Below are 14,802 nucleotides of genomic sequence, written 5' to 3'. Positions count from 1 at the left end.
CTAGCAGACTTACGTGGGAGCAAGATGTGAGCCAGTGTGCTTCCCTTTCTAATGTTAGACAGACAGACTATAGTATGAAAAGTCAGCCAACCTGCCTTACTGATGTCAATAATTCAGGGGTCAGTACTTGAGGGGTTCATGAGGAGGAAGTAGAATTGTTTGTGACATTTCTCCACAGGAAGAAAAATGAAGCAGTAAGATTTATTTTCTCCTACAGTCGTTGGAAACAGGTCTATTGGAAAGAAGTAGGATGATTCATAACTCATGTCATTGGGACAAAAGATGTAGTGAGACAGTTTTGCCCCCAAGAACTTTTCTTTTGGGCAAGGCCACTGAAAGGTAGTGGAATGGTTTTAGGCCCCCCTCCCTAAGGAGGAGGGATCTGGTCTCTTGCTTCCTCCCTATTCAAGTACAAGCCTGTCATTTCTGTGTCCATTTAGGCCAATGGGGTTTAACTTAGACTGTCAACCTCCATAGGCCAGAGACTATGCCATTATGAGAATCAGCCAAAGGACCACCATAAAGATAACTGTGGCTTATGTGCCAACATCTGTTGAAGAAGATGAAGGGCCAGAGAAATTCTATCAAAAACATGACAAGATCTTTCACCCAAGTCAACTTGGTTTGAATCACTCACTCGGTACAGTCCAAGACATCAATTTACTAAAGGGTTCATGCTGCTCGTGACAGTGATGGACTGACTAAGGGCCACAGCTACAGCCTAATTTCTTTTCTTCTTTTTTACAGAACTGTAACCTTGAGCCCCAACTTTGTTGAACATGAATGGAACAGCCAACCTGAATTCAGCCAGCCGCTCCCACTATGCCTCCTCTATCCCGGTGCCCCGTGTCACTTCCCAGACCAAGATCCATGCCCTGGCAGCATCACCTCAGTTGCGCCCACGCCAACACAGCCTAGTGCCCAGCCCCCAGAGGGCAGCCTCACCAAGACTAGGGAAGGCAGTAGGCAGCCCCAGCAATTCCTCACCCAAGACTCCCAGAGGAAGAGGCTCTGCCAAGCCTTCAGGGGGACTAAAGGAGTCCTTCCCAGGACACGAGAGGCCTGAGGCAGCAGAGGGCTATGAAGGACACTTGAGTCAGAGTCTGAGTTCTCCATGGAGCAGTCCCAAGGTAACTCCCAAAGCACTTTCCAGTTCCAGGGCTAGACCCAGGAGGGCTGAGGAGGCCCAAGTCAGTGGGGGCAAGAAGAAGAGGACACCAGAAGGAATCAGGGCTTCCCAAGCCCACAGTAGGAGTCCATCTCGGATCAGCCCACACAGAGACTCTCTGACACCAGGGGCTTCTGAGAGCAGGAAACCTTTGAGTTGCCTGGGGAAAGACCAAGAAGTGAACGTTAAAGGTTCTGGCATCTCCAGACCCCTTGGGCCTGAGGATGAATCTCAGAATGAGATACCTTCAGGAACTTCCTCCTCCATCATCAGTCCAGTGCATAGCAAAGGCTCCTCCCCTAGCCTGGGGACCATCAGTTTCTCCTCAGCCTCCCAACAGAATCATCCCGTCACCGCCACAGTGGCTCCCTTCCAGTACAGGTGAGTGGAGAGAGAAGAGGGGGAAGAGGTTGGTGATAGGGGCCCAACCCAGACAATAAAGTTCTGGGTTATACTGATGCAGGGTCAGTACCATGTAGATTAGGGACCAAGGATTTCAAGGATGCAGAAAAAATGAAGCCAAGGATGTAGGACACGTAAGGGTGTGGGGTTTGAAAAGCTGAGAAGTCACTGCCCTGATCAACTATTAGAATTCCCTGGCTAGAAATCCCAATGAGGACATATGGAGATACCTAAAATACTTTTTTTTTCCCCCTGGTAATCAGGAGCTGGCTTAGTCCAGGGAGCTGATGAAACAGAGTAAAAGTGTACTGAGCAAGGGTAGAGAGTAAGTCCTATCTGAACTATCAGATTCATATCATCACCTTCACTACCTCTTAGGTACCAGGGCTGCTATTCAGGTAGGCTGGAAGATGGATTGGAATGAGGATAGACTTGAGACAGGGAGGTGATGAGGACCTATCCTAGGATGGTGGCTGCTGTATGGATGGAGAGAAGGGGATGTGTATGAGAGATGTTGTGAAGGTATAAACAAGATTTTTCCCAGTGCTTAGCACAGTGCCTGGCCCATAATCAACACTTAACAAGTGTTTACTGATTGAGATTGGATATATGGAGTGAGTGTGAGTAGTAAATCAAAGAAGACACCAAGGATCTGAGTGGGATTTCTGGCCTAACGAGAGACTTCAAGCAAATTTCTTAACCCTTCCAGGCCCGTTTCCTCATCTGTAAAATGAGGATGTTAGACTAGAACAGTGGTATCAAACTCAAAGAGACACAAAGGTCACTAAACCATACATAAAAATCCCTGAAGGCCACATATTGACTAACAAAACCACAGATTAACATTACCTATGTTCTACTGTATTTTTATTTATAATGTTAAATATCTCTCAATTCCCTTTCACTCTGTTTTGGCCTGCCCATGGGAGTCTTGCAGCCTCCTGGCCCCATGTTTGACACCTCTGGACTAGGTGCTAAGGCCCCTTCTAGCTATAACTGTGATCTTATAGTCCTAAAATATGTAAGTGTATGTACAGAGCATCACTTCTCTGTGGTGGACCTTTGTGATTCAGGAAAAAGTTTCTCTGGCATATCTAACCCTCGTCTTCAGCCATATTGTATATTGTAGCAAGCTTTGTGTTACTTCTTTGCTTTGCAATAACTTATTTCAGATTCCACACTAGTCACAAGTCCTTCAGTCTTCCTGCAGTTTTAGAACCTGATTTATACTGAAATACCTTACAGGGTCCATATCCTTTCCTCTTTTGCATTTTAAAGCACTTAGCAGAGCAGAACACTGATTCATTCATGCATTCATTTATCCATTCAACAAATATTCATTTAGTGCTTTCTGTACAAACAAGGCTTTTTTAGACTATGGCAGGGTGTGTCAGGGCCTATGACTAAGTAGAGCCCGTGGTACTAGTTGAATCTTCTCCAGTTTGGGAGGATTTGCAGCCGAGAAGTTCCTGTGAGGGTGCAGGTCAGAGTATGGGTCGAGCTATCCAATATGGCATAGAGCCCATAGATGCTTTGGAAGATAATGAAGGTAGAGAGGGAAGCCATGGGAACTCAGGGGAAGCTAGGGAATGGGGTTGACCACACTTAAAAAAACTCTCTCTCTTTCTCGCGCGCACGCTGTCATTCACACACACACACACACACACACACACACACACATACACATACACATCCCTTAGACTAATATGTTTAAGAAAAGAGAACTTTCTACCTCAATGCTCTCCAGCTTCCTGATGCCACATACTTAATTCCTAAATGTCAAAGCTCCCTTCCCACCATTTCCCCTTGTCCTTCATGGTCCTCCCAACTCCAACCTTCCTTTGGATATTACTAAGTGCCCCCAGCCCATTCATAGGCCCATAGCTTTTTAGATTTAGAACTGGAAGGGACCTTAGAGATCATTGTCCAGCCCCTTCCCCCAAGGTCACACAGCTAGGAAGTATCTGAGGCAAGAATCAACATTGCCTTCCTGTCCCCAAGTCTGACACTCTTTCCACAACACCAGGGTTACCCTGGCTCCCAGCCTTGGCTTGTTTTAAATGGTGCTGCTTTCAAGTGGACCCTTTCATTCCCAGCCATGGCTGCCGCTTGCTTCAATTCCTTCCCCCTTAATCTTCACCAGAGCATCCTATCTGAAATCTTTGCCCACTCCCCAGTAGGCATTCATCCAATGTGCAAAGGCTTAGTTCACTCTGTGGAACCTGCCTGATCAAGAGTCTTGGTGTCAGCCCCCTACAGTCATAAAGCAGTGCAGTAGAGGTCAGGATCATTACATGCCAAGAGCTAGAAGCAGAAAAAGAAGTCTTAGAACTAAAAGGCTGAGTATAAAGTGGAAGCAAGGGGCAGTTAGGTGGTGCAGTGGATAGAGCACTGGACCTGGAGTCGGGAAGACCTGAGTTCAAATTTGGCCTCTGACACTTATTAACTGTGTGACCCTAGGCAAGGCACTTAACCCTGTTTGCCTCAGTTTTGCTTCATCTATAAAATAAGCTGGAAAAGGGAATGGCAAACCACTCCAGTATCTCTGCCAAGAAGAGTCAAACATGACTGAAAAAAACAATTGAACAAAAAAAATTGGAAGCAAAGTCTGAACTAGGAGCCATGATATGGTCCAGCTGTGAGAGTTCAGTACCAGGCAAATAACAGGTGTTTGAGCTAGAAAAAGATCACTTCTATTTGCTACACTCATTCTTATCTGTGACTATAGGTTTATGCGTGGCCAGCCCCACCCTTGAATTTCTCCCGCTAGAAAGGCAGCAGCTAGTTGGTGTAATGAATAGAATACTAGATTTGGACTCCAGAAGTCCCAAACTTGTATCCTGCCTTGACAGCTTCACAGCTGGGCAAGTCAGTTAGCCTCTTTGAGCCTCATTTCCTCATCTGCAAAATGGGAATAATAGCCTCAGTAGGTTGCTGTCGGGGTCAAATGAGTTAACATGTATAAAGCACTTTGTAAACCTTAAGCCATAAAAAGGTTGCTGTTATTCTGAAGCCTCTTCAACTGGAGAGCTGCAACTTCTACCATTCTCATTGGTCTCCATGGTGACAGCTGAGTCTGTGTGTCAATTGGATACATATAATGTTGAAATATGTTTCCCTTCATTTCAAGCCCTGGTGTTGGAGATTGCTAGGGTTGGCATTAAGACCAGAGCCAGAACTGAGGATTAGGGTTAGGGCTGTGCTGTGGACCTCCTAGGCTCAAGAAACTACTGGCAGATGGAGAAGAATGTGGTCTCAGTTTTGAGACCCGGAGCTGCTGACACAGGCAGACCTGGCATGGGCCCCAGGATGGTCTGCCTTCCCCAAGCCCATTCCCAAAGAGGTGCCATCTGCTCCCTGGAAGCACCAGACATCCCACTCTCATGGAAACCTGGCCCCTTGATCACATTCCTTTCACCAATTTAGCGATCAGCAAAGTGCCTGCTGAAGGATGAAGGAGAGGTTATCTCATCCCGCCCCCTGCCCATGATCAGGCTAGGATCATACCTCGTCCCAGGTAATCAGGTGTAATCCTGAGCTATGAAGCTTCTGGGAAAAGAGAGGCTCTGGATTCCATCATTTCCCCCTAGCCTCCTTTCCCAGGGTGTCTGCTCAGTCCTTCCGGCAGAAATCAGAGCTCATTTTCTCTGTGAATCAACCCTCTGAACTGATGGTACCACCTCATTCCCCTAATGGTTTTTTTTTCAGTGGGGGTGGGGGTGGGGTGGGTATCATAGAATCCTAGATTTAGAGCTGGAAGTCACTTTAGTGGCCATCTACTCTAAGCCCCTCATTTTACAGATGAGGAACCGAGGGTCTAGACAGAGTCTCGTCACTTGTTCAGTCACACAGAGAGTCAGTAACAGGACGGAGGATTGATCCCAAGTCTTGTTCAAATCAAATACTCTTTCCCCTGCACCACCCAGTCCCTGCCCTCACCTACCTTTCATCTACACCTCATCCCCAACCCCTCTCTGCCCATCCTGCACCCACAACAGCTTCTCTATTGTTATTATTGGGTATTCTTCTATTTCCAAGCACCCATTTCCCCCTATGATTCTTGTCTGATATCTCCTGGACCACAACTATGGCTATGTGTACATAAGTACATAGTACACTGCATGCCATTTTCTTTTGGTTTGGACTTTTATGTGGAATTTTGTTTAATAGAGCATGAAGTGTGTGTGTGTGTGTGTGTGTGTGTGTGTGTGTGTGCTCTCATTGCCTTCTTTCTGGCTTATTCTCCTTTAACTTTTCTGGGGTTCTGCTGGCAGCTGAATGTTTCCCACCTGAAATAAGCAACTAGAACCTAGACCTTATCAGGTGACATTATAGCTTGACCCTTTAGACTTCAGGAAATAGGGGCATCCAGTCTACCCATTGTATCTGACATGGTTTCCTGGATGAGAGAGGCATGAAAAAGGGAGACAGAAGGGAATAACAGACTAGGAAACAGCAGACAAATCCCCTGTCTGCTGCTCCCCTCATCTCCCAGTACTCCCTTCCTTGGACTCTCTACTCTCTCTGCCCAAATCCATTCAAAGTCCTTTAACCTTCTCCCACAGCCAAAAAATGACCTGCCTAGAATGACCTTCTTCCTCCAAAAATCCCACTCACAACTCATCTCTTGCAAGAAGCCCTCCCTGTTTAATTCCACCCAGCTCCAGTTATACCCCTTCCCTTGGCACTTATGCGCATTGTTTGAAAATCTGTATTTTTTTTGTTTTCCCTTTTAACTATAGTTTGTGGTATATATGTGGTTTAGATGGATAGATATAGATATATGGCATATAGAAACATGGATGTACCATACATCTGTTATATAGTTTGTCTGTGTATCTATTTATATCTGTGTGTGTGTGTGTGTTCAAGTAAGCAAATACACAAGGGCCCTATCTCTCCCCTGCCCTAACTCCTCAGACTGGGAACTTCCAAGGACAGAAAGCAATCAATCATCAAACATGTATTAATCGCCTATTGCATGTCAGGCACTGTGCTAGTTGCCAGAAATACAAAAACAAAAATGAAATTGTCCCTGAACTGTGGCTCTATCAGACTGGGAGCTCTCTGAGGGTGGCTACTGAGTCTCTTCTGGGAATACTCCCTTCTCCCATCCCTCCCTCAGACCCAGTGCCCTGCTTCAGACCCTGCATCCCTTTTCAGTGGCACTTGAATGACTTAAGATAATATAAGGCAACAAATGCATTGGTGAAGTCATGAAGAAAACATGAAGGCTGGAAAGAGGGAAAAAAAGAAAAAGAAAGAGAGAAAGAGCCAGAAACACTGTTAAAAAGTGCATTCCTCAGCTCACTTCCCCCTCCCTTCTCCAGAATAACCCAGTCAGCCCCTTTTGACCACCCCCACCCCACTCATTTGCCCAGCTGCCAAAGGGTCCATTTAGCTGGAGACAGTGGGCAGCAAGTGGGCAGCTCTGAGGGCCAGGGTAATTACCTATATAAAGAAAACCCACTGCCCCTTTGTTCCTGGGGCCTGCTTGCCCAGTTGGAATTGTGTTTCAGGACCACAACCTTGCCTTCAGCTGCCACAGCTCACCCAGCCCAGATGTGGCTTCTCCATGAGCCCTCCAGCCCAAAGGCTGGGCCTAGCCCTGCTTAGTCCCTATATCCTGGTCACGTTGGCCTCTCCAGCCCCACCCAAGAGTTACTGATCTAACTCAAAGAAGGGGCTTTCATATGTTCATGGAGGCAGGGATAATGTTACACTGGGTAGTTTGACAAAGACACCCTGATTCCTAGACTTACTTGCTGTGTGACCATAGTGGAGTAATTTGACTTCCTGATTTCTACAGAGGAGAAGAGAGGAGAACTAAAGGTTGATTAAGGGGTTGGGGGAGATAAGCTACCACCTCTACTCAGCAGACCATGCGCATCTCTGAGAAAGGAAATATAATATCCTGAGCTCGAAAGGCAGACAGAGCTATAACTAGCAATTTGTGTGTCTGGGGCAGGGTAGTGTTAATACTGGTAAGATCTGGGAGATGTTCACCTGAGATGTGACCTGGGGGAGAGGGGAAGGTTGTCTGGGAAGAAACTCTAGGAGCTTTCTATTTTAATTGTTCTTGCTCATAGAGAGCTGTCCTCTGAGTCTGAAAAACCAGAGTTCAAGTCCCATCTCTGACATGCTGGCTGTATGTAAGTTACTCTCAGTGACCCCGAGCCAACACTGTAAGGCTATAAATTGCTGAGCAGTTGCCAATCTGCCTAGGTATAGGGAGTCTCTTATAAGAATGATATCACAGGTCTGGTCCAAAAAAAATTCTTGCTAACCAGGTGCTAAACTCAGTTGTTGTTACTTTGCAGAAGAATTACAGGTACTGAAGAACCTTCTAAATTTTGTCTGTGGCCTAGTTACAGCTCTGAGGCAGGTGACATGGTGGATGGACCCCAATGCCCTCTGGAGCTGCACACTTGCCCTTAACTGGGCCTGTCCAGAAGGTTATGCAGTCCCCTTGGGACATGTCTAAATGTATATTTAGAGAAACATGTGTGTGACAAGGATAAGTGGCAAAAATGGAGTAGGAGATCCCTTCTTGGCCAGACCAGGAGACAAGGCTGGTCAGTTTTCTTAGAAGGAATGGGTTTGCCTTTGAGGCCAGATCTGATCATAAATGGACTTCAAAGCACTTTCCACAAATGACCATCCCTTTTTCATCCTTCAGGCTACAAGGAGATCAAGACACTGACCCCCTACCCCAAGATGGTTGTGCCTTTGAAGACTACCCCAGTCCCTCTGATGGATCCGAAGACAACTTCCCTAGCTTGGGTAGGTTCACATCAGGGAGAAGACTTTCTCCTGGAAAAAATGGAGGTACTAAGAAACAGAAACCTTCAGGTTTCCTGAGTGGATGGAGAATCAGCCAAAAGAAGTCCCTGCTTTCAAAGAGTGAGATTTCAATAAGTGACTTGGGCTTGGGGGCTCAAGACGTTTTAACAGGGGTTCTTAGCCTAAGGCAGATTTCAGAGTGCCCGTGAAATAGGATGGGGAAGAATGTACATTTATTTCAATATAATTGGTTTCCTTCACAATCTTATGCAATTTATTTTATGCATTTAAAAACATTCTTCTGAGAAGGGGTCCCTAGGCTTTACTAGACTGACAAAAGGGTCCAGGACACACACAAAAAGTTAGGAAACCCTCTTTTATAAATTCAGACTTGTAAACCAAGACCAATATTTTACCAGAGAGAGCCTGACGTATAAACCAATATGGTAAATGCTTATTAATAATAATAGCAAACATTTCTATTGCACCTACTATATGCCAGGCACTCTGCTAAGTGCCTTACAATCATCTCATTTGACCCTCACAACAACTGTGGGAGGTAGGTGCTCATTATGTTCATTTTATGGTTGGGGAAACTGAGGTAAACAGAAGTTAAGTTACTTGCCCAGGGTTTGGCAGCTAATGAGTATCTGAGTTCAGATTTAAACTCAGGTCTTTCTGTTCCAGGTCCAGCGCTCTATCCACTGGACCACCTAACTGCCTTATTATCAGGTAATCAAGGATTACATCTCCCTCAACAGACTAAGAGCGCTCAGAGTAGGGATGGAGTCATCTCTGGGAATGATACTCTCTCCTCTCCAGTATACCACCACTTGTCCAAATTGGTGTATCTCACATCTTGTAGTACTGGGATCCCATCTGGAAGCCCAAAGCACAGTAATCCATACTCTGTCACTAGACCCTAGAACAAAGAATGTGGGTAATAACCTAGCACTGCTGTTGAAATCCAATTGTACTATGCATGAATTTAGCCTCTTGTGCTACTAGCCTAGCATAAACGGGAACTTTTTCTAAGAAAGCGGACAACTTGTTTTGTGCAAACCTCAAGGTTACAGGGGGCTAGGGTCAGAAGAATGTTTTTAAATGCATAAAATAAAATGCATAAGATTGTGAAGGAAACCAATTATATTGAAATAAATGTACGTTTTTCCCCATCCTAGTTCACAGGCACTCTGAAATCTGCCTCAGGCTAAGGACCCTTGTTAAAAAGTCTTGAGCCCTAACCTGCAACCCAACCTGCTACTCTGATTGACCAAGTTCCTGGAGACAGAAAACAAAGCCTAGCCCAGTGTCACCCTAACATCATATTCCTATTATCCCAAGACTAATTTCCTCACCTTCTCCCCCTAGCTATTATCAGGGTTGTCCTTTCTTTTTCTGACTCTGTCTTGACCTCTCTGCCAAACCTTCTGAGCTCTCCGGGTCTTTCTAAGTATTCTGGTGGGTGGGTGTACACCTTGGCAGGATAATGCTTCAGGTATAAGAGCAGCACCCGCTTTGCATGAAAAGCAGCCAAAAAAAAAATAGATGTTAAAAAAAAGCAATCCTTCTCCTCCCACAGTACAACGCACATGCTAGAGAATGAGGGCACCAATCTGGGGGGTGAGAGAAAGTGGGGGAGACAGACAAACCAAATTTGACTTCACACTAAAAAGCCATCAGAAATGAGAGTGGTGTAACCAGGAAAGTATGCAAGACTCTATTTTTACATTTGCATAATAGCTTCCTTATGTGTCTGCCACATTGTTTGAAGCTCGATCATCTCCATCGAATCAGCGAGAGTTAATGATCATTATTTGGGGAGTTGATGAAAAGTCATTTACTCTCAAAATCCACTGCAAAAAAAAAAGGACTCAGTCAAGTCATCCCTGGTCGTGCCTTCTTTTCAGGGAATGGCTGAAATCCTTTGACCAGTCAGTAGGCAAGAGAATCAATGAGCTAGCTGCCCAATTGCAGGTTGAGTTGTTCTGTTTGCTCAGGACACCAGAAAACTGCCTAAAGATTCAGCTGGAGGAGAAGGAAAGCTAGAATTCTTGGACATTTATGCCCTTTAAGCACCTGAGCATGCCTGTTTTGTTCTGGGCCAGTTGTCAAGAAGATCTTTATTCACTTGCTTGACTCCCTCTACTTGGGATCTTCCAGGGGGTCCCTTGGGCATTTGCCCAGTGATATATGGCAGAGCCCACTCTTTCCCTGGGCTTGCACATATAGAACCTAGGTTGCTGGTGATAAACCTTATCACATGTATACCACACTCCAATGACATCACCTAGGATGCCCCCCAATCCTAGGAACCCCTACCTCTAGAAGCTATTCCCCCTTCTTCTCCCCTCCTTCCACCATATTTATTATCTGCCCAGGTGACATGACATCCTGGAAAGATACTCAGGACTAAGACATGGGCTTGAGGGAGACATTTTGAAGAGCTACCATGTCAAAGAAAGATTGTTCTAAGGTCCCAAAACAATAAATAACAACAAGAATAATAGCATTTACATAATACTTTGCAAAGCAGTAATATCACTTGATCCTCACAACAACCCTGGAAGCAGGTGCTATTTTAACCCCAACCTCAGATACTTGCTAGCTGAGTGACCCTAGGCAAGTCATTTAACCCTGTTGGCTTCAGTTTCTTCATCTGTAAAATGAGCTGGAGAGGGAAATGGCAGATCATTCCAGTATCTTTGCCAAGAAAATCCCAAATGGGATCATGAAGAGTCAGATATGGCTAATCAAGAAAACAACAGATGAGGAAACTGAGTTAGTCAGAGATTAAATTACTTGCCCAAGGTCACACAACTAGTAAGGGTCTGAGGCTAGATTTGAACCCTAATACTTTATCTACTGTACCACCTAGCTGCCTCAGAGACTTCATAGGAGCATTGATTTAGAACTGGAAAGTACATCAAGGGTCATCTAGACCCTTCATTTTCCAGATAAGGAAACTGAAGCCTACAGAGGTGAGGTTACTTTCTAAGGTAATACCAGTAGGAAGTAGCAGAGCCAGGATTTGAACCTGCAGGTCCTAACTCCAAATTCAGCATTCTTTCCACTGCAGCATAATGCCAAGAAAGTCAGAGTGAATTGAAGGCATTATAAAGAAACCAGTTTCAAATTAAATGAAGAATGAATTTCTTGGGGTTTTTTTTAAGGCAATCAAGGTTAAGTAACTTGCCCAGGGTCCCACAGCTAGAGTCTGAGTGCCAGACTCTAGGGCTGGTACTCTATCCACTCTGTTACCTAGCTTCTCCAAAGACTAAACTTCTTAACCAATAAAACTGGACCATTGGAGTAGGCTGCCTTATGTAGTAAATTTCCCATCGCTAGACATATTCAAGCAGAAGCAGGATGATATTTGGGAGGGATATTGAAGAGAGCAATTCATCTATTAGTCAGGAAGGGAAATGATTGGTCATTCCAATTCTAAGATTATAAAACTCTAAGTAAGGCAAGAGATACTGGGGTCATTTTCTTCTCTTTATGGAAAGGGAAACAGAAGATTTGAGAAGATGTCATTCCTTTTGTATGGCTTATAGGGCTTAGCATTGTGCTAAACACATAATAGGTACTCACTACATACTGTCACTCCCTTTTCCATTTGCCCATGAAATAGGATATCACTTGCTTTCTGCAGCTTTCAAACTAAGATACATGTTAAATGCAAGGAATCCCCTCTCCAAAAAAAGCGTTCATAGAACTCAAACATCTTCTGGAAGCCTACTTCCTTGTCTTACCTACTAGGAAAGGGAGAAGAATCTCTCTCCGACCCGTTTCTATAGGCTTGCCGCCAGCTTCACTGCCTATATTAGCTCCTGGTTATTGCAGTCAGATTACCCCTGAGAAGGGTCCTATGTACCTAGAAGATTCAGTCTCTGAGTTCTATTTCTTAAATTGTAAAACAGCAACGGTAACTATTATGAAATGACTTAATGTATGCAAAATCTGTAACTGTAAAACAGCATAAATATAAACTACCAGCAGTAACAGGGAAGGCAATAAACACTTCTGTAGCACCTACTGTGTGCCAGGCTCTGGGCTAGGTGCTTTTCAAATATTATCTCATTTGATCTTCATAACCACCCTGTGATGTAGCTGCTATCAGCATCACCACTTTATACTTGAGGAAACTGAGGTAAACAGAGATGAAATTACTTCCTCAGCTAGGAAGTATCAGAGGCCAGATTTGAACTCAAGTCTTCCTGACCCCAGGCCCACCATTCTATCTATGGTGCCACCAGCTGCCTCAAAGGTCCATAGAGGATTGGGTTTGAATCTCAGCTTTGCAATTTCTCAGCTATGTGACCATGGACAAGATACTTAACCTCTTTAGGACTCAGTTTCCTCATATGCAAAACAAGGGGATTTGTTAGATTAGATGTTCTCGAAGGTTTTTTCCAACTCTAAATACTATAATCTTATGAAAAGTAAGCTATGGGGTTTTTATTACTCTCCTCAAAGAACAGGGACCTATCCTGGGAGTTTAGACAAGCTCTGTCTCAAGGTCCTGTCAAACTCCCAGGAGGCTCTGCTACCAGAAAGAGCTAGCAGGAGGGGTAGCTAGGTGGCACAGTGAATAGAATACTGGCCCTGGAGTCAGGAGGACCTGAGTTCAAATCTGGCCTCAGACACATAAGACTCACTAGCTGTGTGACCCTGGGCAAGTCACTTAACCCCATTGCCTAGCAAAGAGAGAGAAAGAGTTGAGAGAGAGAGAGAGAGAGAGAGAGAGAGAGAGAGAGAGAGAGAGAGAGAGAGAGAGAGAGAGAGAGAGAGAGAAAGAGAGAGAGAGAGACCCCTCCATCTGGAAAGGTCTGCCTCTGGGGCATCCCATTTCATAGATGGATATCATGATGCCATATTGTTTGTTGGTTAGGGATCCTGAAGCTAGTTGCACTTACTGACCATTTTCAGGAAAGTGAGTGCACCAGCCATCAGCTCCAAGCTGTGGACTTGTTAAGAAATCCCTAAGTTTTAGAGCTAGAAAGGACCTTAGAGATCCCAGTCTAACCTCTCACATGTGACCTTACCTTGTGGCCCAAAATGGACTAGAACTCAGGTCTTCTGACTCCCATCTAAGTATTCTTTCCACTGTAACACCACTGCCATCAAAGGCTTGTTTGGAAAACAGAGTGAAAAACACAGCAAGCTAAGAGTTAACCTCCCAGGGTGGCCATCGGTGTGTGTCCATGTGGAGAAGGGCTAAGAAAGGTTTATAGATATTCCTTATTCTCCTTTGTGGCATGTTTGGAAACAAGAGCTCAGTGGACACATAATGAAGGGATCTTTTCTTGACATGTGTCACGGGGAAAGAAGCCAGAATCAGCTCCAAGGGCACGTGGCTTTATATATACTTAGTCCAAGAGGTGCCAGCGCTGAGTCTGGCCTCAGGCTGGGACTTGTTTTGTTTTATTCTCATTATTCTTTATTGCCTGTTTACCATTCCAACTACGTCATGCCACAGTCATTTCTTTGGTGCCCTAGGGATGGGCGCTTGGGAAAAGAGTCCCTTGTGAGAGAAAACCCGAGATGAGCCTGGACCCACAACCAGGGAGAGAAGAATGTAAAGGCCAGAGTCCTGGGTCCCAGGCCTTGATAGCCACGGCAGCTTCCCAGGGATTCAGCAATTTCCTCATGACTCGAGGACTTTGTCTTTTACTCTCTTCTAAACTTCTCTGATTTCCAAATGCCAAGTCTACAAAAAGGGCCACTTGATTTCTTGGCCCCTGAGGCCACTTGATTTCTTGGTTACTGCCATCAATCAGCCAGATACAGGGCCACGATGTCAGACTAAGCTAGAAATGGGGGCAAAGCTACTCATCCGCATGTAAGGATCCCTGCTGCCACACATCAACTCAGTTTTAAAATGTGATATTATCTATGTTTTATTGTATTTTTATTTATTTTGTTGAGTATCTCCCAGTTATATTTTAATCTGGCTGGGGGCAAGGGAAGAGGCTCATAGTTGACTCTGTAGTGAAAGAACCTCAGTTCAAATCTCAGCTGTACTATTTACTGTGTTGTGATCTTGGGAAAGTCACTTTTTCCTTCTAGGCCTCAGTTTCCTTATCTGTAAAATGGTAGGAAATGGGGAGCCATTGAAGGTTTCTAAGGAGGGAAGTTATATAATCACATCTGTGCAGAAGGATTATTTGATCACAGGATTTCTTTCTAGCCAGTAAGTATCATAAACCTATAGCTTTCTGCTAGAGAGCAAGATGGAGAGCTAGGCCTGCAAACCAAGGTCTTCACTGAAATTTCCCTTAGGTTAAACGTGTATCAGAATGACATTATCATTGGTATCACCACCTTCATCATAATCATTCATTCATTTACTCAACAAACATTTATTGAGCACTTATGATGCAGAAGACAGGCAATAAAAGTGATATAAAGATGAACAAAACATAACTCGAGCCCACAGTGAGCTT

General features: G+C 44.7%; 1 protein-coding gene across 5 annotated transcripts in view; it reads left to right on the top strand.

Annotated features, from left to right (window-relative positions):
• Positions 1-14,802, top strand: part of NAV1 (neuron navigator 1) — a 352,950-nt gene that overhangs the window by 121,330 nt on the left and 216,818 nt on the right. For all 5 annotated transcript variants that reach the window (XM_078156430.1, XM_078156429.1, XM_078156428.1 and 2 more), the window contains exons 2-3: positions 748-1,549; positions 8,250-8,353. In XM_078156430.1, coding sequence (XP_078012556.1) covers positions 780-1,549; positions 8,250-8,353 — 874 coding nt within the window. In that variant the 5' untranslated portion in view covers positions 748-779. The remainder of the gene's footprint in view (positions 1-747; positions 1,550-8,249; positions 8,354-14,802) is intronic.

This window comes from Phascolarctos cinereus, unplaced genomic scaffold (genome assembly GCF_003287225.1).
Source record: "Phascolarctos cinereus isolate Bilbo 61053 unplaced genomic scaffold, phaCin_HiC Scaffold_5;HRSCAF=322, whole genome shotgun sequence".
NCBI lineage: Eukaryota > Metazoa > Chordata > Mammalia > Diprotodontia > Phascolarctidae > Phascolarctos > Phascolarctos cinereus.
This window is presented reverse-complemented; position numbering and strand designations above follow the sequence as displayed.